Source organism: Homalodisca vitripennis, chromosome 2, assembly GCF_021130785.1.
Source record: "Homalodisca vitripennis isolate AUS2020 chromosome 2, UT_GWSS_2.1, whole genome shotgun sequence".
NCBI lineage: Eukaryota > Metazoa > Arthropoda > Insecta > Hemiptera > Cicadellidae > Homalodisca > Homalodisca vitripennis.
The window spans coordinates 99,467,825-99,493,663 of record NC_060208.1 but is presented as its reverse complement, the minus strand read 5'-3'; the positions used below and the strand labels follow the sequence as shown (position 1 = coordinate 99,493,663).

General features: G+C 34.6%; 1 protein-coding gene across 1 annotated transcript in view; it reads left to right on the top strand.

The window, feature by feature from the left end:
- LOC124354422 (probable chitinase 10) overlaps window positions 1–23,672 on the top strand; it is a 109,228-nt gene extending 85,556 nt beyond the window's left edge. The window contains exons 4-17 of the mRNA XM_046804867.1: window positions 2,001–2,238; window positions 3,336–3,515; window positions 4,832–4,955; window positions 5,964–6,273; window positions 6,849–7,087; window positions 7,713–7,903; window positions 8,341–8,579; window positions 10,404–10,558; window positions 11,847–11,987; window positions 12,596–12,743; window positions 13,344–13,529; window positions 15,309–15,431; window positions 21,761–21,962; window positions 22,526–23,672. Of these exons, the coding sequence (XP_046660823.1) occupies window positions 2,001–2,238; window positions 3,336–3,515; window positions 4,832–4,955; window positions 5,964–6,273; window positions 6,849–7,087; window positions 7,713–7,903; window positions 8,341–8,579; window positions 10,404–10,558; window positions 11,847–11,987; window positions 12,596–12,743; window positions 13,344–13,529; window positions 15,309–15,431; window positions 21,761–21,962; window positions 22,526–22,743 (2,694 nt within the window). The 3' untranslated portion in view covers window positions 22,744–23,672. The remainder of the gene's footprint in view (window positions 1–2,000; window positions 2,239–3,335; window positions 3,516–4,831; window positions 4,956–5,963; window positions 6,274–6,848; window positions 7,088–7,712; window positions 7,904–8,340; window positions 8,580–10,403; window positions 10,559–11,846; window positions 11,988–12,595; window positions 12,744–13,343; window positions 13,530–15,308; window positions 15,432–21,760; window positions 21,963–22,525) is intronic.
- Window positions 23,673–25,839: the final 2,167 nt, after the last annotated feature.

The following is a 25,839-nucleotide window of genomic DNA, read 5'->3' as shown; positions in this document are numbered from 1 at the left end:
CCTTTGTCCACAAACGTGGATTGGCATCGTTACTCAAAGACACAAAAATAATTAACAACTATTACAATAAAAACAGTGCAGTGGAGCTTTGTAATATTATATAATGGATTTTCAGCTAACCATCTAAAGAACAGGGTATAGACCATGTATTTAAAAACAATTTAAATTTATCTAATTGTTATACCTGAACACACGAGCATGATTTTCTAAGAGCCACATTTGGTAAAGCATACTGTTATAATGTATGATACCAGATACTAGAGCGATCATATCAAAGGGTTATTATTAATCTAAAGTTTATGGGAAATGAATAAATCACAGACTTATATATAACTGACCATTAATTAATTGGCCACATATACTGGGAAGGATGAAATTAAAATTATCTTTAAAAAGATCTTTTACTTTTTATTTTACATTAACTACACATCTTAATAGAGAATCATAAGTGATTTTGTTTGTAGGCTTACATGGTATGTATTTCCAATAGAAATATATAACAGTATATATATTTGAATTTTTAAAATATCCGTTTAAGGCTTTGGTCCTTTAGATCCCCTTGGTATACATCACTGTCGTTTCTAAATCCCTTTGCTATTCATTCCCTTGACTCTCCTTGATGCCTGTTTACTAGGACATCCTTTGTGTCTGTTGATTGGAATTGTAGACCACTTCCTCAAGTAGACCTCGTTATTGACTAGGAACAAAAGTATTGTTTATACCACTGTCAAAACGGTATGTGAGGACCGTAAGGTAGTTAGTGGACGTGTAGTTTGATTGGCCGCCGTCATCTGCTATGGTTCCCACACTAATTGTGTAGGTTTTCATTTGTGATGGCCGGTGTTCTTGAAGGTGAAAATTACCATACTAGTCTGTGTTCCATGAAAAATATAAATAAGGCAAATCACTACTATACAGTCTTATTTACAAAGGATTTTAACAGTAAGAAGTCTCTTCAAGAGTTTTGCAGTAATCTCATGGATGTATGACATTCCCGAGTCATAGCTATAGCGTTATGAAAGTGTGTCTATAGAACTGTCATAGAGGCTGTATAGGATATTGATAAACATTATCCTTACTTAAATCTACAACGGCCACAGCAAAGTTTCACCTAAATTTAAAATGCATTTATGTAGTAGTATAATCAAGACTTCAAGAAAAGGCTTAAAATTACTTTAAATTTGTATTCAATCGCTCTGACTCCTACTTGTTGTATAGTCTCAGTACATGATTTGACCACATAATCTGTCTTTTTTAATTGAGAACCCCGGTATGTGTGTACAATATTATACAAGAATAATATTAATTAACTTGTATTTTTTTAGCTTTATCAACTATCTTTAGTTACATGTGTTTTAATTAATTAGTTCTCATATCAGTACGTCAATTATAAGAGACTCAATTAAGGCTACGTATATATTCATGCATATCGCATGTCAGTTGTCACATATCTTAACCATGTTAACCTTTTAAAAGAACTTCGGTTTCACCCCAAAGATTGGCATAATTATTTGCGGATGAACGAAGAAACATTCTTTTCCCCTAAACAACTCTATGAACTGAAGAACTCCTTCCTCCAAGAACTCATTGCACTGACAACACAGTGTAATGTAAATAAAAAAAAAATACTTTTTCAAAGTCTGCTGTCACTTGGAAAAGGGCTATAAATTTCACTGACTACGGACACAGCAGCAAACACGCGGACAGTTGCTAAACAGACGCCTGTCACTGGTGCGCAAGCGCAGACAGTTGATTTGAGGAACTGAACTGACGCTCCCATACACACGATCAGTTCGGCTTGCCATCAAGCCGATGTGTCAAGCCGAAATGATGAATTTCCATCATGCCATCAGTTCAAATTTCTGGCTTGAGCTCACATCGTTTGAACAAACTTTTGCATACACACAGTCAATTCGGCTTGTCAGTTCGGCTTGTTCACATCGAATTGACAAGCCGATTTGAACGTGTGTAGGCCGCTTTACACTCAGTTGTGTCCACAGATCGTATGCTACTACACCAACTGGTCGCAGTACCGCACAAAGATCGGGAAGTTCCTGCCGGAAGACATCGATCCTGACCTCTGCACCCATGTCATCTTCGCCTTCGGGTGGCTCAAGAAGGGAAAACTCTCTTCCTTCGAGAGCAACGACGAGACCAAGGACGGCAAGGTCGGACTGTACGACAGAATCAAAAACCTCAAGAAGGCCAACCCCAAGCTCAAAACCCTCCTCGCCATAGGTAACGTTGTTGAGTAACACAGCTCTTGTCATTAATATCAAGAAACTGTGGAGTCTAAAAACAAATATCTCTCATCTCTACTCAACCTAATTTATGCATAAACAAACTAAATTTTAAAGTACTGAATTGAGTTATGTTAACCTCTGCATATGTCATCTTACAAGATTTTTCTATAAATATATTTTCTATTTTATATTGTAAGTGAAACAATTAATTACAATTTTGGTTTAGATTTCCTAACCCTATAGTCACTGGTCTCTGATACTGCAGGTTTCTATCGCAGAAAGATGAGTCCAGAGACTTAGTTGCGTATCGTTATCAGAGCTAATAAAACTACTTATTTTTATTCCAAACATTTTTGCGTGAATTTCATAGACTTTGCTTCTAAGGCATGTTAAAAAGACTAATACGTTTAGTATTTATTTCAAATAACTGAGTTTTCGGAATGGACAAGGGTCAGAAAATACTAAACAATTTCAAAATCAAAATTTGCGTTTTATTTTTAATACCAATAATCGTAGACTTTACTAGTTTTTCGAATTCTAGTTTAATTTGGGTAGAGCTAATGCATCATTAAATTAAGCTGAAAAAGAACAATATTTAAAACGTCATTGGAAATGTTAATAGATTTATCTGCGTAGAATTATTCGGTTATTAGTTTCTTATTTCCAATTCTTACGATTCCAACTATAGCGTTTGTAACATTTATTTGGATACATTGAACGGAAATATGTTTAGAGTGGCTGTAAAGGCGGTGATGTATAACAACTGAAGATGCCAGGACTACAGATATCAGATAATACGTCTGATGTTTACACTGCTAACTGGGCAGTGCATGCGCGGTTGTTGCTTGTTGCTTCTTTACATCTTTAAAGCAGTTACATATATTCATTTCAAATTGTTTCGTCCCATATTAAGACCTTTGCCAGTCAGTAAAGGCACTAAGAATTGAAATTTTCTTGTGCATAAATCATTACTGAGCTCCAAACTAAAATTAGATGTGGAGTTATATGTTTAATCGTTGCACTAAAAACGTGGTATTAAGATGAATTTTGTAATAAAACCAAAACCAACCTAACACGTCTGAGCTATTACAGGTGGTTGGTCTTTTGGAACTCAAAAGTTCAAGGATATGTCTGCGAGTCGTTACGCCCGACAGACTTTTATCTACTCCGCCATCCCCTTCCTACGTAACCGCAACTTTGATGGACTCGACATCGACTGGGAGTACCCCAAGGGCTCTGATGACAAGAAGAACTACGTCCTTCTTCTGAAAGGTGAGATCTTTGACAGAGTTGTTTGATTTGAACCCCACGAAGTGGAAAATTCCATGGCTAGTGTAAAAGAAGTCCATTCTTTAGTTAGTTCAAAGGCCTTTTTATAGCTATGAGGGTTTTTAACAGGCTATAGCCAAGCACAAACATGCACCATCATTTTATTACTGTTCGAATATTAGCTGAATCGGCTTTGTACATCCGGCCTTGTGTGCTACAAGACTGCTGTTAATGAGGAATTTACTGTTGTGTGTAAATAAAGATATACCAGAAATCTGCTTCCATTTTTAATAATTTTCATTTACCTACTTTTCATAACTTGCTTAGTTGAAATGCGTAGCCGTGAAATTATATACATTTTACAAACAACTCATAAAGCGAATGGTAAGTTTAGCTCCATTTCACCTTCCGCTCACCCTAAATACAGTAAAACATCTTACATACCATAAGTTATTTTTACAATAAGATTTTGAATTTCCCGAGAAAATCGAGATTAGGGTGAAAACGTATGAGAAGAACTTTTGCCTTTAAATGATCTGCAAATAATGCAACTAAAATCGATGTTTTTTTTTTTGCAGAAGATAGGTCTATCGAATACAATGCACTAATTTCTTTGGTGCAATTCCGTTTCCGTGTACTTTTATTATTTGAACATATAAGGCCCAAAAGCAATTGATTTATGAACGTAATGAAATGTTTTTAATTAACTTAAAATATTAGCCTATTGAAGCTGTATGAAGTCCTAGAAATATTAATTAGAATTTGAAAAAAAACATTTCAGTTTACGTGGAACGTATTTGCTTTAAATTGAACATGCGCGTTTTTTAGTCCCTGTAAACATTGAAAAGGGTGATTATAAATAAATCTAGTAGCATAGGAAGGGATAAAACAGGGTTTTCTATACGCATTGTTTATAATGATAAAAAAAATATGAGTATCAAACATTTGGTAAATAAAAATGTTAGCTCGTTAAAAAATAAATACCTCACCCATAATGATGAAGATTTATTTTGAAGAGACAAAATAACCAGAAATCGCAATTTATAAAAAATGAGCAAGTATAGGGTAAATGAGGGGTTGCTTGCTTACCCTATCAACCCCTTACATTTACTGCATGAACAGGTTTTTGTATACGACAGGAGTTGTTTTAATATAAATTCAATAAGAGGCCATGATCCTTCAAACCTACCAGGCCAAATAGAACAAGGGTTGCTGATGTAGTATCGAAAGATGGATGTTTACTATGTGGATATAAATTCAGGCACTAATGAAGCTGGAAATTTGCGGTCTCAAAGAACTAAAGACATTTGTTTATGCAGAGCTGAGGGAAGCTTTTGAAGCAGAAGCCCAGGAGGTGAAGAAGCCCCGCCTCTTGCTGACGGCTGCCGTGCCAGTGGGACCCGACAATGTCAAGGGAGGATACGACGTTCCAGCCGTCGCTAGGTGAGAGCAACCTATTATTTAGACTCATTCTTTAACTCTAAGAAAATTTTCTAAACTTACCACAGAACCTAGAGGACTTTTCCACTCTTATTATAAACATTCTTTATTTATGCTGAATAGTGTTGTCAATATATTCTCACGCAAGTGCAATGTACTCATCTCTCAATAGTTCTCAATATGCAAAATCTTCCATTAATAAGGGTAAAACTATCGAATAGGACTTGAATATTTCCACAAGCACCTAGAAGTTGGTCTGAGGATTACATCATCCTGTAATGTGACAGACTTGAGGAAGGTTCTATTCTCACGTTGCTGTCTCTAATGGCTACATAGAGACGAAGCTGCTGAAACTTAAGGAAGACTGTAATATAAGTAAAACTGGGTTAGTTCGTTCTTTAGTTGACGGCCTGCCATTCTGATTTTCCACTATTTTTTCAGCAATGCAGTACCGCTTATAAAAGAATTAGTATTTAAAACTAACAAAAAGTAATAATTTTTACTTAATATTAAAAAAGTGCTACAGATTTTTCTTGGATTTTCGTTGTTATTACAAGTTTACTCCAAACTATTGCATGATACACTTTTGCTTTTACTTTATGGTCTCTACTGTTTAAGTATCATACATTGTATTAATAATCCTTTTCATAGCATATGTCCGTTAAGTTCATCAGATTATTTTAATTCCCTGCTATAAGCTGGTTTCTAGATACACCGGTTTAGATGAAGGTAAAATTTATGCAAAGTGAAATTATTTATGAAAATTATAATCTTATCGTGAGAGAAACTGTGAAACCTTCTCTCACTGTTTCATCCATGATCTTTTATAGCATGTACTAGGTACTAGGTATGTGGTATTGTCCTCAGGAGTTAGAATATCAAACCTACCTGGAATATCTGTGTTGACTGGTGTGGAAGCGAGATCATATCAATTTCTGACACTCATGAATAAGATACTGGATAAATAATACACTAAGAAATATATATTTACTATTGTGACATCTCTTGCAGTTACCTCGATTTTATCAACCTGATGGCATACGACTTCCACGGTAAATGGGAACGAGAAACCGGGCACAATGCACCCCTCTACGCCCCTTCCAGTGACTCCGAGTGGCGCAAGCAGTTGAGTGTCGACAACGCGGCATCAATGTGGGTGCGCTTGGGAGCACCCAAGGAGAAACTTGTGGTTGGGATGGCAACGTATGGAAGAACTTTTACTCTCAGCAACTCGGGCAACTTCAAGGTCAACTCACCTGCCAGTGGAGGAGGCAAGGCAGGAGAGTATACGAAGGAATCCGGTTTCCTGGCGTACTACGAGGTACAGTTTTAGGAACAGTGTTGTTCAATACTTTTTCCTTATTACGTATTTAATAGAATTTAGAATTTCCGATTTTATTATTAAACCAGATATACTTGCTTAGTTACACAAATTATATCGACTTAAATTAGGATGTTTTACAGCTGGAATGATTTTATGAAAATGTTTTATATGAGATATATTTAAAACTGAGTTGGTCTTGTCAATATGTACTTTTGAAATTTTTATCCATATAATTAGTAATTTGATAATACTTTACCTATGCACTTTTCCTTGGTTTTTGTGAAGCGTCAATTTACCATTTAAAGGAATTACTGAATCAGCCGAGTGCAAATTTCTTCACGGTGGGATTTATGTATAAAAAAGAAGGTATTCCACAACCCATTTTAAATGTTTCTATAACAAAGTAGCATTAATTAGTTTTTAATAACAATGATTGGTCCAGTAAGAGTATTTTAACAAATAATAAAAATAATGATTCTGAAGTGCCTGAGAACGCTCTTTTATAACTACTGACAGTAGCGAAAAATATTTTGAAGGAAAAATACAGAAAAATGTCCAATTGTTTCCTCCAGGTATGTGAGATGTTACGGAATGGAGCGACCTACATCTGGGACGAGGAGATGAAGGTGCCCTACGCAGTCATGGGAGACCAATGGGTGGGTTTCGACGACGAACGTAGTATACGTAACAAGATGACCTGGATCAAAGACCACGGCTATGGAGGCGCTATGGTGTGGACCGTCGACATGGATGATTTTAGCGGAAGCGTGTGTGGAGGTGACGTCAAATATCCTCTCATCGGAGCCATGAGGTTAGTGTTAGACCTTGATATTAGATGTATACATCAGTAAAAAAACAGTTGATTTATATCTACTTCCAAATCATACACCATAAATGAGTCTTTAGAATGATATTGCAAATAATGAGTATTATTATTTCTTGAATAAACAATATAGTGGACTCTCCCGAATGCTCACTGTACACAAACCTTTACAAAATATCCGGTGTGGAAGTTTTTATTCATAAAAAAATTCTATCTCTAACACTTTTAGGATTTCTGTACACATCTATTTTATTACCTCTTTTTTGCTAATTTTAGCTCTTGGACGAATTTTTGATATAAAAACGTCCATAGTTATGCATTACAGTTTCAAAAAATGCCTTTTGTGTTAAGGATGTTTTAAACTCAAAATAATGTTACAAGTAATATGAAACGCTTCTAAAACTATTACCTTTTTGTAGCTTGGAACAAACTTGATGGTTTGTAATAACATTTCATGATTGCTTCATCTGAACATCTATCAAGGATTCCGACTCAACCAGAGTAGATTAACCGTTGTACTGGTACGTCTGATGACCATTCTTCTAATCCCGAGTCACTCTGAGATCAATAATTTTAAGAAACCCGTTGTTCACATGAACTTAACCTGTTGCAGGGAAGAGTTGAGAGGTATCAAGAGAGGACCTAACGCGAAGGATGTGGACTGGAGCAAGGTCGCTAATTCTGTCAGCGTAGAAGTTGCTACTAAACCCGTGCCTATCAAAATCCCAGTCAGCGAACTCCTAAACAAAGTCAAGGGAATCAAACCCTTAGTCCCTACTGCGCTCACCATAACCAACAAGAATGGTAAGTGATAGTTTCCGATTTATCTGATTCTATTCTGCAATTTATATTCTTCAAAAATGCTTGTGTAAATTTACATAATACTTTCAATGATTCAAATACAGGTACTTACACTATACGATTCAAACGTATCGTATACAAGTAGTTTGCATAAGACAATATATCTAATTTACCTTCTGAAACGTTTATTATGTTTTGTCTAGAAAAAGTACCATAGTTCTAAACAGTGCGAATTATACACTTTATGAAGATTATAAATATATTGTCCGGCCTTCTTAAAAAAAGAAAACAAATCGTGGATCATCTGAAGAAATTAATTAGCACCTTTAATTTATAAAAGTGACTTTTCTCTGACTCCACTGGATTTTAAGATACGTTTTCTTTTACATGTGACTAAATGTTTGATTAAAGAATAAACGTTTACCTATTCTCTGTTGCAGAGAGACCAGCCCAAGTTTTCTGCTATATGACAAGTTGGTCTAAGAAGAGGCCTGGAGCGGGAAGGTTCACTCCCGACAACATTGACCCCTCTCTGTGCACTCACGTGATCTACGCTTTCGCCTCGCTGAAGGATCACAGGCTAGCAGAGGGCGAGGACAAGGAGGGACGAGATAACGAGAAGGAAGGAGAGAGATACAAGCAAGTGGTTGCCCTCAGGGATAAGAATCCTGATCTTAAGGTAGGTATCTTAAGTATACGAAAAATCAATAATGTAATCAATAAATTAAGATTAGTTAGTAAATAGAATTTAAATAGAATTAATTACTCAAATTTCTACAGTTATTTTTACAACTAGGAATCACTTATTCATCTATCTAGTCCCTTAATTTCACTAAAGATTTATCTTGACTCAGTTTTGTTTGTCTTAGATTGATTAAATTGCATATATAAGTGAGAAATGTTTTAACAATTTAAAATTCTAAACCGATAACGAACCTCTTTTAAACGTTTGGTGGAGGAAGGTTGTTAATAAATACAATAGAATTATTATTGGAGACAGCGGTATTTGATTAGATGAAGGATGTTTTAGTGAACTAATTTAAGTACTCAAGAGCATCTAAATATTTACATGTGTTGTATGATCTGGTTGTATAGACAAACATGAACATACAGTATATAATTACGCTTAAGAGGTTCTCCTATATGACCTGGAGATTAACGGTCAATCGTGGCAAAGGAGGCATCCTAATTATGTGCCTCTTCTAGCAAAGTTATATTCATGGTATTAAAAAACTAGAGTGGACACTAGGATACTTTTCCTTCTGCAGAAATTGTGGAAGGCCGTAAGAGATGTAAGCCCTAGTTCACAAAGCACCCATTACCCAAAAGCACCACATGAGGATAACAAAATTATTCCTTATTCACCTGAACTTGCACAATCTGTTCAGCAATGACTTTGAATCCACGAAGAAGCATTTGAAAGTTTCATACCATTTCCTTAGTATGGGCCAATGATCGATATACCCATATAAATTAAGATTTCTCTTTATTTAATAAAAAGTGTCTTTATTTATACTTATTTTGTTTATTTACAAGTCTTCAATCCTGTTTTCATTCACTACACGCGTATAATGTTTTTAAGACACATGTCAGTTTATATGTTTTTTATGATACAATTAATTGTGTTTGTTATTAATTAGATCTTAAAATTTTGAACCAACCGAAACTAACCTCCGTAGGATAAGTCTCCCTTCAGCTTGAAAGCATAGAATTGTTATGCTAAAACTTCTGGCAAAATGTTCTCAGGGCCATAATACAAAATAACATCTATATGTCTGCAAATACTTAGTTGCTATAGTATTTGTAACACGAAGTATTTTACACATTCGATTCTATGCTGTTAAGATCACTTCTAGTTGGCTAAACTACATTAGATTTTCTGTGATCGTTTCCCACTACATCCCACTTACATCTGTTGGAATGAAAAATAAAACATTTAAGATTCTGTATTTTCAATCCAGATTCTGTCCACGTTTTTCATTTGTGTACAATGTATACAACTGTGTGTGGACTATGTATACTCAAAACAGGGCAATATTTCGAGGGCACTGTAATGCACGTTTTCAGGAAGTTCCTTGGACTCTCCGTATACGGCTGAAACTTGATAACAGGATACTAAGTCGTTGTCCTCCTCCGTATACTTCCCTTATCAACCTTTATACTAACATAAGTACACCATAAATGGCTTGTATCACCCCTATAGCTACTACTGAACAAAAGTGTATCCTAAAGATGAGAAATCACTTTCTGCATCGCCCTCGTGGGATTTCTGGAACATTTAAATTTTGTTATTTAGTGTATAGTGGTCCAGCTGTCATACATGACATAAACATAAAAGTAACATTAGACGTGTCTTCAAATGACCTTGATACTACATCTATCTTGTTTCATGTTACAACAATAAAATATGTTTATCAGTGATCAACGTATAAGTTATAATCTACATCTACCTTAACATCTATCTACACCTCAAGAACTTTAAATAATTCATGACTCTTTGAAGATCCTGCTCGCCATCGGAGGATGGGCTTTCGGCTCCTCGCCATTCAGGGAGCTGACCAGCAACGTCTTCAGGATGAACCAGTTCGTGTACGAGGCCATCGAGTTCCTCAGGGACTACAAGTTCAACGGCCTGGACGTCGACTGGGAGTATCCAAGGTTAGTCCTACATGAGCTCAAATGTCATCCTTAATTTGTTTTACTTACTTTGTGTATCCACCATATTGTGCCATTCGATCTCTGACTACGAACGTTTACGTCAAGATTCACGGGTCTATATTAACACAAATTTGGTGTTCTGGATTGCCAGTTGTAATAGACCAAGACATGGCAAAATATTGAACGAATCATACTTTTGAATATTTTACAGTTCTATAATAGAAAAAAGATTTGATAAATCTGTTCTGCCCAGTCACGTGAGTAGGCCAAATCGGTTTATCGTTAGTTAAGAAATACTCTAGCTAGTTATGTCAGAGACAAGCCTGATACAAAAAAGAATTAATAAGAGCCAACTTTGCTGAAGACCATGAAAACTTTGCTTGAACTGCTTTGAGCAGCGTTTACCTGCACCTGTTGTTAAGTCCGGCCTACCTTCTCATTTATACCGAAATGCGTGAACAACTAGTGTTTTATAATGTGTCATATCTTATTAGATTGAATGATAATTATATTGACTTGAAATCAAGCAAAAAACAGAATATTAAAAAAAATCATTTAACATTTATTAAAGCAGTACTCAATATTAAGATTAGAAGTAAAACAGAACAAATTTTAACACGTTCAGTGAAGAATTTATAGATATGCAAAACAAAAATACTATATGTAAAGCAAAACGTCAAAACTTACAGGTTAGTATCCAAATACGAATTTTTAACGTATTGTTTATTCAATTTATATAAATTAGTGACATTAAGCCAATCTGTAATGTTATAAATGGCCTTAATCTCATCATAATTGACATAAATACAGTTTAAAATTCCGTTAATTTTCTATTTCATAATTACTGTATCCTCCTGCATAACCGTTACGTCATAACCTACACTCACGCTAACATTACCTCTGATTAACGTCTCCAAATGCAATGTCGAGGCTCTATAATTCCATTATCGTAACCGTTGTTAAATTTATTAGATTTCAGTTAATTTCGGTTTATTTTGTTTCAAATTATTTGTGATACTACTCAAATATTAATGGGCAATTCCAAAAAATTACGTTTATAAATTTAACACTTTTTATTGTAGTATTTGTTTAGTATACGTCGTAAACTAACAACTAAAATTGATAACATGAAACCGACGGAGTAATGGTGCCTAGTCCGCATAAGAGCATGAGCTGCTTAATACGTCCATTATCCATTAGTTTCTTCACTAACATCATGATCAGACAGTTTACTACGTATATCACCAAATAGTGGCACCTTTTATATTTCCTGTACTTTGCTCGATAGAGGAGCAGATGACCGTGCCAGCTACGTGAACTTGCTGAAGGAACTGCGCCTTGCGTTCGAAGGAGAAGCTAAGAGCTCAGGCCAGCCAAGACTGCTCCTCACTGCAGCTGTTCCTGCTAGTTTTGAAGCTATTGCTGCCGGGTAAGTGAGGTTTTAAGTTCATCTTATTTTTCAAAAAAATATTACTTTGTTATCATGTGAAACGTACTTAAAAATGATTTCTACTTTTAAGAAATGGAAATAGATAAAATAGCGTTCACTGAACAATATCCAAGAAATACGTTTTCATAAAATTGACTTTTAATAAAATCCAAAAACTTTTACAGTTGAATACACATTTTCTGTATTTCGAAAAGTTGATACAACATCCAGATAGTAAAAACGTGAGAAATCCCAACATTGTCTATGTTGATTTGTACTTTTTGCTAAAGATACAAAATATGATTGTTGTCAAAGTTCCGTGCTCTACAATAAGACTTTTGTTATAGAACAAAGACATGCCATAAACATTCAAAGAATACTCTACTCCCATCACGTCAAAAGTAAATTTCGTACACATATAGTGATGTTATAGTTTTGAATATGATTCAACTCTCATTTTACATTCTCAATTCTTCCTAGAATCATAGAATGACACTAATAAAATATTAACTTCGCCTCAGCTACTCATATTTTAACAAATATAAGTCAAATATATCTGACTTATGAAATCTCTGACTTTAGCCTAGGTTAACTAGAAGCTTTTACAGATACGATGTCCCCGAGATCGCCAAGTACCTGGACTTTATCAACGTCATGACGTATGACTTCCACGGCCAGTGGGAGAGACAGGTTGGACACAACAGTCCTCTCTACCCTCTGGAGAGCGCGACTGCCTACCAAAAGAAACTCACTGTTGTAAGTATTCTGGACATACATCTTGCATAGGGTCTCGCAGTTGAGCTCATATGTGAAAAAAATATGATCTTGAAATGTGTCTCGCATAATTGTTTAACAAGTCCATTTTTATTCAATTTATATATAGTTCAATAGTTATAAATACCCAGTTTTAATATTCAATAACATTTTATTAATTATTTTGAAATCTATTTTCATTTTAGTGGAATGTCATGTGTAGTTTGTTAATAATTCCCACAAATTTTGGGGTTGGTTTTCACGTTTAAATGTCTTTTTAAATTTAATATTTTGTCCAACAAATAATGATTTTTGGTAAGAAATACTATTTTTTCATTCTACAATCCAGTTTTATTACGAGGCTTGTAAAATTGTAACAATTGCATTTTAAATTAAAATTTTTATTTTTAAACAGTTTCAATTAACAAAATACTTAGTTTTTATACTGATTAAAATACAATTGACTACGATTGAAACAAATTTCCGGAGTTCTAGTATAGTGGAAACAACGCAATACTAAAATGTCATTACATAAAAGGATTAAAGTTCACGAACTTTACTTCCTTCACCCAGACTGTTCTAACAATATTGCTACTCCTACAGGACTACAGTGCCAGGGAGTGGGTGAAGCAGGGAGCTCCCAAAGAGAAGCTGATGATCGGGATGCCCACCTATGGACGATCCTTCACTCTCGTAGACCCGGCCAAGTTCGACATCGGGGCGCCCGCCAGTGGGGGAGGAACCCCGGGCAAGTACACGGGGGAGGCCGGCTTCATGTCCTACTACGAGGTTAGTGCTACTATCAACTGAGATATTACTTTAGATTTGTAAGGAATGTGACGTATGCTCTTTCGATTAAGAACAGGTTTGATACATGTTTTGAAATGAGGGGAGAAATCAATAATACGATTAAATTGTGTTAGAATCATCAACCAGGAAGTGTCTTTATGTCTTAATATTCACCAGAACATTACTAGAAACTCTTTGGATAGTGAGTACTTTTGCCATAATTTTGTTTTTGAATTATAGAAATGATTTCAAGCTAATTTCTTCTCAAAATCAGGTAATTCACGAAAAGGGGTTGTAGAGAGGATGAGGCTGCAGTTCCCAGCCGATAACTTTCTTGAGCGAGTCGAGCAGCAAGGGAACATACACCGACTTGCTGCAGAGTCATATCCCTTTTTTTAAGGTTCATAAAAGTTTCCTTCAGACTGCAGACTTTTCGACAATAGTATTTAGTAGTATTCGCTGCTTAATAATGTTATCGATTCGAATTTCAAGTAACGTGGCTGAAACTTCATTCATTTCTGCTTATTCCAGTTTTAGAAATTTATCATTGCAGTTAGGACAACCTTCACCGTCACTCTACATAAGCATTGTATCCTAGCTTACATTTCTGTATATCTTTGCTGATTTAACCTCTTAATACGAAATAATATTTATAACGAATCATAGGACGTTGTTTAACCTATTTGAAGTTTTTAGGTGGACTTTTCCGTCGTTTATAAGGTCATTTGTGGTTAAGAGCACGACAATGACTGAGTGAGGTTCATACCAGTGGTACCAACCTAAAATACTAACAGCGTTTCTCTATACCAGTTTATATATTTAATTATTCATTTCTTCTCATATTCTAAAGTGCCTTAATTTGTTTGTTTTGATTTCTCGTGTAAATTATTCAACCGATTGTACTGAAATTTGACATGGATATTCTTAGGATCCCTGGGATAGGCTTATTCTTATTTCGAAAATTGCTTTAGGATACGCCCCACTTGTCAGTAAAGCAGTTAAAAATTCCATCTTGGTCTCTAAAGTTTGTGAAATGTCTATTGAAAGAGCCTGTTAATGTAATCAACTGTTTAGTGTAAACATTGTGTTGTGACAGCACAGTCCTAAATTTAACCACTATTTTATTGATAAGACTATTTACGTTTTATAATCCAAATTTAACTGACAGTAAACAACTGTTATCACCAGTAAACTTTCTTTTTATGTTTCACCTGAAGTACGGCTGAAACATTTGTTTACATGTTATTGATAATATTAGTGTTGGTAGTGTAATGCAGATAACAAAAACAAAGGTACCCTATAACATTTATTCCAGATTATTCTAGTGACGAATTAAAAACCTGTAATAAATTGGAAATACTTGGTTTGAACTTTTTCTCAAGTAGGTTTGTTTTTGAGACTTGTATATATAAAAATATATGTATATTCTTTCTTGGTCATGCCAATAAGCCAAACTCAGCTGAGGTATCAGAAATATAATTATTTAAACCAGAACCAGAAACGCTGTTATACGCACACAACGCGATATAAGAGTTAGTCCCTCAACCTCTGACCATCTAACCATGAACATTAAAATAATATATAACGTGTATTACTAGTAGCGTTTTAGAAATACTGTAGGAGACTATCATATTACAGCAAAAGTTCCTTGACTAAATAGGATACGGACTTTTATTTTAAACATTGCGTGCGAAGCCGCGGCTTATGCAATAACAACTATGTGGTAAAAAAGCCTAATAATTATGAGATATGTAACAATTTACGAGATTTATGTTACAGGTGTGTGAGTTCCTGCACGGAGATAACACTACGCTTGTCTGGGATAACGAGCAGCAAGTACCTTTCGCCTACAGGGACGACCAGTGGGTCGGTTTCGACGACGAACGCTCTTTGAAGACCAAGGTAAGAATTGGTAACATTTGGATCGTTTATGCTGTGTTACTCATTAACGTAACTCACGAAAACTGACAGTGTCCACAAATAATTATAAAACATTTTAATAGCCGATTTTGGGGGTCAAGGTAAAAAATACCTAAAGCATAATTAATTTTACTTAATTTTCGGCACGTTCATGTGTAGTGGCAAATTCTTAACTCTAACACTGTTTATGTTATAGTGTTGCATTATGGCGCGATTATTTAGTTTATTGTACACTAATTGACTGCAAAAAGAAAATATCATAACTATCGTTTTACAATTTTCATGCTAAACTTTTGAAAATTCATAGTCATTTAAAAACCTAATCATTATCAAAATTACTTAATCACAAGTTTTCGTTTTCTTTAACTAACGGGATGTAAAGTACAATTAAGGGGCATTTCATACTTATTTGTAGTTATTTATATTTGAACAACATTTAATAGACAAGCTAGACGAGGCATTTGTGACTTATTCGCAAAGATAGTAAAGAAAGAAATGGATAACTGAATTTTCAAATGTAAACATTTGAACTTATCTGAACACTTGTTTTAAATTATCCATGGATCTTTAGGGGGATTAATTTTGTATGCTTTACTCTTATGTGGACCTTGCAAAATTAAAGCGATGACATATCCGTATCGATATCATAGGTTATAACAAACATCACTTTAAGGAACTCACACCAATTTTAAGACACATTGGATTATTACTCTGTAATAGCGCTAGATTGCAAAACATTCTACAAAATATATATTTGATTTCTCATTCTTTGTTTAAAACATTTCTTTCCATCCAGAGATTTCTTTCATATTACGTAGGATATTTGTCACGCCACATACTGACATCGTACCGTATTGACAAGGATTATTTATTGTCCACACGGACGCCTAATTTCTACCGTAGGCAAAACAAGCGCGAATGTCATATTGCCTGTACAAGTTATGAAGGCGCTGCCAGAATAGTTATTGGCGCCCGCCGCAAATAGTTAAACGGCCAATACTAACATTTTTGTTTAACAATTTAAAAATCAACCATGGTTATTTTCATAGATTCATTCATAAAACAAACAAAAAAACTGAATTCCCTTATCTCTGCCAAACATTGATCCATATATCCCATGTTTCACAGAGGTAAGAGAATTAGATGTCATATTTTCTTGTGTTTCATGGATGAATATATAGACATTTGCCAGGATTGAATTCTGAGCTGGTATGCAAATATAAATATAAATATATATCGCGTGCTGGTTCGTCGCAAAATTTCACGAAAGGCAAACATAAGTCTTGGAAGTGTGATACATGTTTTGAAGAAAACGCCTCTTTGTCTTCCATTCGTAGCAACGAAGAGAAATGGATATTAAGAAAATACATGGCCGATCTCCTTCAGTCTCTAAAAAAAGACATTAATAAAAACACGGATGATAAAATCAAAACTGTTTTAGAATCCGTTAAACTGTCTATCGGCTGAGCTGAAAAACTTGCAGTGTAGTGTGACTGAGTTACAGAATTCTCACCAGAAGATGGAAGATCGCTGTGACGACCTCAAAACAACGAACAACAAATTGAAAGAGGAGGTGCGAGATTTAACACCTTCAGCTGCAAGACATCGAGCAGCATTCACGCTCGGCCAACATAGAGATTATCGGGCTTCCAGGAACACACGGGGAAGATTATATATTATTGCCTACAAAAGATCGCTCAACGCCATTAATGTCCCCTTCAAGAGAGAAGACTTCTCTATTGCCCACCGGCTGCGCCTGTACTCCAAAAAAGCATGTCCACCCGCCGATAATCGCGCAGTTCGTCTCTAGGAAGATGAGGGAAGAATGGTTGACGGCTGCAAGAAGAACGAGAAAATTTAAACGCTTCTGACATTGACTCAGCGCTGATGAACAGCCCAGTGTTTATCAACGAACATTTAACTGCGCATAACAAGGCAATTCTCGGGCGAGCACGGAGACTACAGCGAGAGAAGAAGATTAGTTTTGCCGGTTTCTTCAACGGGAAGATCCTTGTCAAGGTGGCTGAGGGTGCTGAGACCGAACGAGTCACTGCGCTTGCTGATCTAGACAAATTTGATAAATTAACACTATTCCGGCACAAGGTACACTGTTTAATGTATTACTATAGTTTATTGAAATAAGTCGATGAGAGAGAGAAAACATTTTTGTAATGTTTTAATTATTTATTTGGGTACAATAGTAACACTTATACTACTTACATATAATACTTGTCTACCTAATTTAAAGATATATTCTTTAGTATATTCATCAAATAAAGTTCATATTGCTCATATGTTATATCCATCAAAATAATCAAATTATGTTTACTAGCTTGTTGTTTTAAAAGCCTCACTGTAACAAATTGTATTAATATAAATTTTAGTCAACCGTTTTAGTTTATTAAATATATTTATTAATATGGCACACAAATAGGATATTATTTTAGTTTTTTATTTTTTCGAGATCAGCAGAAGTTTTAATTGTTTTCCACTATGATGAACAGTTATTATACCAATTATTTTAATGAATTCTCAATGTTCAATTTTATTTTTATAAAGTGTATTTGACAGAAATACTGTACATAATGCATGTTTACATAATATACACATTAATACGTTAGTCTAACGATATATATTACAGATTTTTTTTACAAAAGCTTGAATTATGCAATCAATTACATTATTTCATAAGTATTTTTTTCTTCCAATGTACATTTACGTTTATTACAGATAAAGTAGTCAAGCAACTTTCGTTAAAATCTATGTTCTAGTTATACCTCATTATAAAATGTGGGTGTGTATATGTATGTGTATGTAGGCATATGTGTGTGCATCGGGATGTATGAGTGTACGCGTATGTGTGTGCATGTGGATGTATGTGTGTACGAGTGTATGCGCATATGTGTGTCAATTACATATATGTAAAGGAGGCTTAATTTTTAATTTTATCGAGATATAAGTATAATTTTTGTTTTTGTTCTTAATGCATGTCTATATAATGCATACGACAATCAATTGTTATAATAATGTGTGTGTGTGTGTGTGTGTGTGTGTGTGTGTGTGTTGTGTGTGCGTGTGTGTTGTGCGTGCGTGCGTGCGTGCGTGTTGTATTACATATTTCCCCTTTTGGTCAGAAAATTATAAAGTTTGCACAGTTATTTAGTGTTGTTTCCTTCATTGTATAAAATCGTTTTTTTCGCAACAGAAGTAATCAAATCAGTTATCTTCATTTAATTTAAGTACAAATGTAATTATCTATCATGAAGTAGTTTGATAATAATATTATAAACATTGTTTAAGAATTCCTGTATGTTGTTCTAGCCCTTAAATATCTATACAGTTGAATAATCATTTTTGTCTAGTTTTAGTAAAATGAAATTATGTGCCTACCTAAATAGATGTGTTAGCACGCTAAGAATTTAATATACAAGGTGTTAGTTTAATTATACTTTTTAATTTTAGAATTTTGTGCTATTTGTAACCTCACTACTGTTTTATTGATCGCACATTCATATCATAACTGTTTATTATTATTATTTATTATTATTTTTTATATCTCTTAATTTTTATTACGTATAATACTCTGTAAAGGTTAATGAGTTCCTCAGCTGGGTGGGTGGTCTGTGCCGAGGGTCCTGCTCATGAATGGGGAAGATGACGACTGTTTAAATGTAAACCATTGTTTAGAATTATATAATATACAACAAATTAGTAATTTTTTTCTTAGTCAGGAATGCTATGAAAGCCTAAAAAATATTTCATTGTAATATCCGAAGTTATTGTAAAAATTTTAACGAACTTTTAGTATATCTGAATAATATTCCACGCTTGGACATAGTTGTTCTGACTGAATGTTGGTTAAGAGAGGGGTGAGGAGGGAGAGGTTTTGGAGGGGTTTGACATTGTACTGACGAAACAAACAACGTAACAGAAATGACGGTGTTATCATTTACTTCAATAAACGTTTTATCAGCTACTTCCTCACAAGTAACACTTGGTGACGTCTACGGCATTAACTTAGAATTCAATTACTGCAACAAAACCTTTTACATACTTGCCCTATACCGTACCTTTGACAGTGACTTGGAATTTTTCTTAACTGAACTAGAAAATTATTGTAATCGTTTTAGATAAGAGCAAGATGGGAATTATTTTGGGCGACATTAACATCGATTTACTTAAGAATACTTCAACATGCGACAGATACTTAAACTGCTTACTGGGATCGGGATTTGTTCAATGTATAGATAAACCAACTAGAGTGATTAATAACTGCTCATCATGTCTGGATCACATATTTCTACGTTTACTATGACATGAACAATGTACAATCAGCTGTGCTCCAGACTGGCGTGAGCGACCACTACAGTACAGGCCTGACTATCACTGCCACTGCCACATCGCCTCACAATGACAACCTTACTGACGACTCTACTACACAATTTACTACACTGATAAGCATCTGTTCGGCCGTAATCTCGCTCACTTGAACTGGGAAACCTGTTTTGAGTTGCCAGGATATCACAATATGCGCTAAAACAATGGACTGTCTGTGGGACCGAGAGCGACGCGCTTCCGGTGGACTACGGGGTGGTTTTCAGGGCAGTACGCTCGGCCCAATTCTGTTTTTGATTTATATTAACAATATCTCTAAATTGAATTTATATGGCAATCCTGTTTTATTTGCTGATGATAGCTTAATTTTAATAAAAGGTAACGATTGGGGTGATGCCCGTTCTAAACGCTCTACATGACCTCATGGTCTTAAAAAAATGGTTTTAACCAAAACATTCTTTCATTAAATACATCAAAGACTAAGTTTTATGCCCATCTCTCTTCCGAGAGACCACAGACTATGCCCTCGGCGACCTCGTGGTTCATAATTGTGGGCAGTTACAATAATGATCTTTGTTCGTGTGAAACTATTGAAAATGTATCGTCTTATAAATATTTTGGGTGTGTATTCTTTGACAAGCGTTTAAAATGGTCTGCACATGTTGAATATGTAAAAAAGAGAGCAAGGAAATATATATTTGCGTTTAAAATATTTAAGTGAAATTTTAAATGAAAAAAGAAATCAAACTTGCTTACTTTGCCTATGCCCAATCGTTGTTCTCGTTTGGAATAATAACCTGGGGTGGAGCGTATAAAACTCTTTTACAGCCACTGCAAGTGGTTCAGAAGGCAATCTTAAAAGCCGGTTTCAAAAAATCTAGGAGATACCTAACTGACACTTTATATCAAGAAACTGCCATTCTATCAATTCGAAAAATCTTCATTAAAACACTTCTTGTTCACATTTATAAACATTTTTATACAATGTTCTCTACAACTTCACATTCTCATAACACACGATATTCACGAATATTGGTGTCGCATCAATGCAAATCAGTAAATCCTTCTCATCTACAAATTCTCTTTATATATCCCATCTCATGTATAGAAATATCTGTAAATTACTTTCCAGGCAACCAAATATTCACCTCACCCTCACTACTTACATGTAAGAAACGTTCGAATGAATGGCTGTATCTTATCAGCGCGGAGGAGGCCGAGGCAATTATCACGGCTGACTACAGAAGGACCTGACTTTTGACCCTGCCCTCCCCCCTCTTGATGCCCCTTCAACAGCACTGATGCCTTTAGATGGACTTTTCCTATTTTATATTACTTTTATTTTATTTATTTATTTTTTTTTTATTATTTCATAACAGTTCGTAAAGAAAATCTGCTAGTAATGTGTTAGGTTGTTCTGCAGGTAGACTTTTTGATGTTTAAAATACACCACTCCTTAATTTTGTTTTTCTTCTCTTTAAATATTTCCTTTAAAACTATTTGTAGTACTTACGCTGATAAATTTCAATGCCGTATTATGTAGATACGCGCGTGCGCGCGCGTGTGTGTGTATGCGTGTATTGATGTTATAATATGATAATTAATCACCAGATTAAATTCGTCCAAAATCTCCAGGGAAGCAACTCGAGCCTACGCACAGGCTTTTCCGCCCATGTAGGCTCATTTCCTAGGCCACTTTAAATCTGATGTGTATAATATTTTTATGTATAATGTTGTTATGTAAACATTTAACTAGTATAGTAAACAAGACAATATAAATTTAATAGTAAATTTGCACGCATGTAAATATTGTTTGGAAATAAATTATGATTCAATTCAATTCAATATATATATAAATATATTATAAAATATATATATATATATATATATATATATGTATATATAAAATAATTATTATTATGGGTACCCAAATAAGAAATAATTCCGAGATAACAGTCAATAAACTTGTCTTACAGATGGCGTGGTTGAAAGAGGAAGGTTTCGGAGGTATTATGATCTGGTCAGTGGATATGGACGACTTCCGAGGACAGTGCGGGACAGGCAAGTTCCCTCTCATCAATGCCATGAGACAAGAACTCGAGGACTACCGTGTCAAACTGGAATACGACGGCCCATTCGAGTCCTCCAGCCCCGGAGGAGCGTACACTACCAAAGACCGTAAGTGTTGGGTATACCTCTGGATTCATATTTAAGACCTTTCCTTCTTTAGTTGATAACGTATAAAACAATCTATATATAAGCTGTTATGATTTTAATTAATAAAACTGTTTAGTGTGTTTGATTTTAAATAAATGTAGTTTCGTTTAACTATAACTGATTTCCAAACATTTCAAATATTATAATAAATTTATGTCATCATCTAACATTTAATTTGATCTTTAGTTATTGAAGGTATTAAAAACACTCTGTGCTTTTAATTGTAAAATTAAACAAATTATGGTATGAAACCATGTTTCTACCTTATGTATTTTGTTTCCTTCTATAAGGTTTTGTGGAAGGATTTTATTGGTTCCAAGTAGAAGTAGTAATGGTGCAGATCAAGAAGTTTACAAAAGTTAACTCACGGTATTACAAACTTGATTTTTTTCAACATTATTATTTATTAAATCCTTTAGTCGGTATTCCCTAGTTCACTTATAGTTATATTTGTTGGCCACTTTAAATGGTGGCAGGATTGAAGCAATATTTTTGCAGTTATACAATAAAATGTTTGTGAGCAGCGACATCGGTGACGTGCGAGGAGGAGGACGGCCACATTTCCTACCACCCGGACAAGGCGGACTGCACCATGTATTACATGTGCGAAGGTGAGAGGAAACATCACATGCCGTGTCCCTCTAACCTCGTGTTCAACCCTAACGAGAACGTGTGCGACTGGCCCGAGAACGTCGAGGGATGCACACAACACACCCCTGCACCCCCGGCCAGGCGGAGATAGTCGGGCGGTCGTACTTCAGAGGCGGGGAATCTACCGGAGTCCGGGCCCACGAGCCTGGCGGCGCGGAGGTGATAGGTGTTGAAGGCTGAATATAAATCTAAGAAACTCCGACCAGTTCGTCAACTTTAAAAATTTTAATCAATTACCTCTCTCCGTACATCGTACGTAATCGTACAACTGAAATGAACAAGGATTTAAACCTATAGAACGTTGAGGAACATGTATACAGTATAACTATTCCTAAAGTTGTATATTTTACACAAAAAGTTACTATTGTATATGTTTTATGAATTAATTTTCTTTATTACGTACTTATCACAAGGAAAATTATAAAAATATTTAATAGAAACATTTATTCAACTTTATTAAAATATTCAAACTGGTTGACGAACTCACCAGTAAATATACGTTTTCTTCACAAAATATTACTAAAAAGTTTTAATTCTTTTAATAAGTTTTTAAACTATAATTGTATTAAATTTTATACATTTAAAATTCTGTGATGAATACAGTATTTTGAGAAGTATACTATTGCATTTGTCTAAACTCCTAGTTAACTTATTATATGCATTTTTAAACGAAGTTTTATTTGAAGAGGTATTTTGGAAGGACTTGTAATGCGCTTAAAACTGAATTTTTAGGATGCATATCTGAACCCCGTGAAGGAATTCTCCTTTTTATCAGCTTAGTGTACTAATTAAACAAAGCCAGTGCCTTATTGAATAAGTGAATATATAGATATCTTGTATAAAGTGAAGCATGTAAGTTCTAGAACACGTTTTTATTTATGTTGGCCCTTATTCAGAGATCACGATTCCCCGTCAACCAAAAGTGACAATATTAATTTAGTAACGAAAAATTCTGTACAAAATGCGTGTAGTTAACGATTTGTATTGTTTTGTATAAAAATAAAAGTATTATTTCTGAGACTTGTTTCTTGACTTGTGTGAAAGCTTTTTTATACGTGGACCTACCGACAATTGTTTGTGTAATCTATTTATCTTCAAAGGCTCAAACTGTCAGTTCTATGTTACTGGTACTTTACGAAATGTTGAGGATAGTTTCAGAGTAGGTAATCATTTATATCTTCGTTTGTGTTCTATTTTTCTTATTCTTGGAGCATTTATTTTCTATTCTTACAGGATATTATCACAATAACAGAAAACGTCCATCCTAAATCAGTGACAAATAACTACACCCGTGTAAGACATACACCATACATCCACCTTATTATAGTAGATTACCATTAACTTAATGTTATTTCATTGCCTACCATAATATATTGTTTATTGTGAATTTATGTTGTAAATATTCTTATTATATAATAAAACAAACAATATAATATGAGTTTTATTCGTTTTACATCTTAGTTTTAGTTTATTAAGGGGATCTCCCATTTATTCCCATACCCCTCTAACCAGTAGTACAGTGAAACTAGAGCTTAGAAAAGTGATAATAACCAGTGGAACAGTGATCATAATATTATTGGGACAGTGATACCACCCATTCAGTGAAACAGTGATATTAACAGTGATAGTAACAAGCGGAACAGTGGCAGTGACCAATGGAATCGTAATATTTATCGGTGGCACAGTGATACTGGCTAGAGAAACATTTGAAACGTTTGGTTCTAAAAAATTATTTGGTTAATTACTCGGCCATACAGACGTTTGATATCTCTAATGGCTCACATAAACCTTGAGATCAATATCGAAAGTATTAATGGATCACATACTTTCGCGTTAAGACGATCGAAAGGGTTTCTGGAATTTAATGAAATATTTGGAACTCTTAATTTATATTGAAACGCTGTGGCAATGGAAAAAAACCCACAGCTACTAAAAGTACAGAAAGTCGATGTTCCAGGTGATATTCCAGTCAGTTCCCGAAACCTCCAGGCTGTTCGCGACTTTCCTCTGACGTTGTTCCACTAGCACCCAGTCTTAATTGGCTTTCTTCTACTGAAATCTCTGTTAAATCATATTACTTCCCTCCCGAGAAATATGCTTCTGATTATTCCGATTACTCTAGATTACAAGACTGACGATCAATAGGACAGTAGCAATAGTGGTTAGATTCCACCTACCTCCTATATTAAACGGTATATTAGATCTGAAGTAGACGTCCAGTTAAGGAGACGTACTCTAAGTACGGATTTTAACCAAGAGAAGGATTTTTTAAATATAACAATAATCCTTGACATTAAAAAATCAAGCGATCTCCTAAAATGGTGTTTTGAATTACTCATGCTAGGAGCATATATATGGTTGGGCATTGGATGTATCAAATTGGTATCTTGTCAGAAAGCTAAGATTTTGCACCATGTGTTTTATTTACGTACAATCAGTCTAAGAAAAGGAGTGGAGTAACAAATAAAGAACTGTCACCATATGTTTAAGTTTGAAACCATGAAATTTACTTCAGCTCATTGTAAAACAGAACTAATGACTAGAACAAACGGTCTGCAACCTAAGTAACCTTTCGATAAATTTTAAACCACCAGGTCTACGGGAAATTCATTGGTTCCAAATCGTAGCTTTGACGCATACTCCTATCCATAAAAAATTTCCCACATTCGGTGATGCATTAAACTGTACGCATCATTAGGTCGGTAAGGCAGTTTACTACGGGACAGCAGTATTACACAACATCATTCTGGCCATTTTAACAAAGAGGTTAGGAAAAATATTGTACCTAAATTCTATACGGAGCATAACATAACATTTATGTAAGTATCTATTACAAAACTGTCATTTTATATATCCATAACGTATGAGGTTAAAAATAATTAACATGCGAATTTGGGAATATCGTGAACTTTAACGAGTAAAATGTCATTGACAGAGAATTGTAATGTTTGTTCCAGTTATATACTTAAAACTATTAAACAATGTTCATAAACTGAAATACTAATGAACACAATTTGAGAGCTTTCAACCAAAGTGGTAATTAGCACAAACCAGAAACGTTAATGTAACATTGGTAAATGTTCGAATACTCAGTTAAAACGCTACAAAATTTAAACACAAGATTCTTTTGATTTTTTCCAATTTTTTTTTTCCAAAGTTAAAAATATCGAACAGCTAAATTGAAATT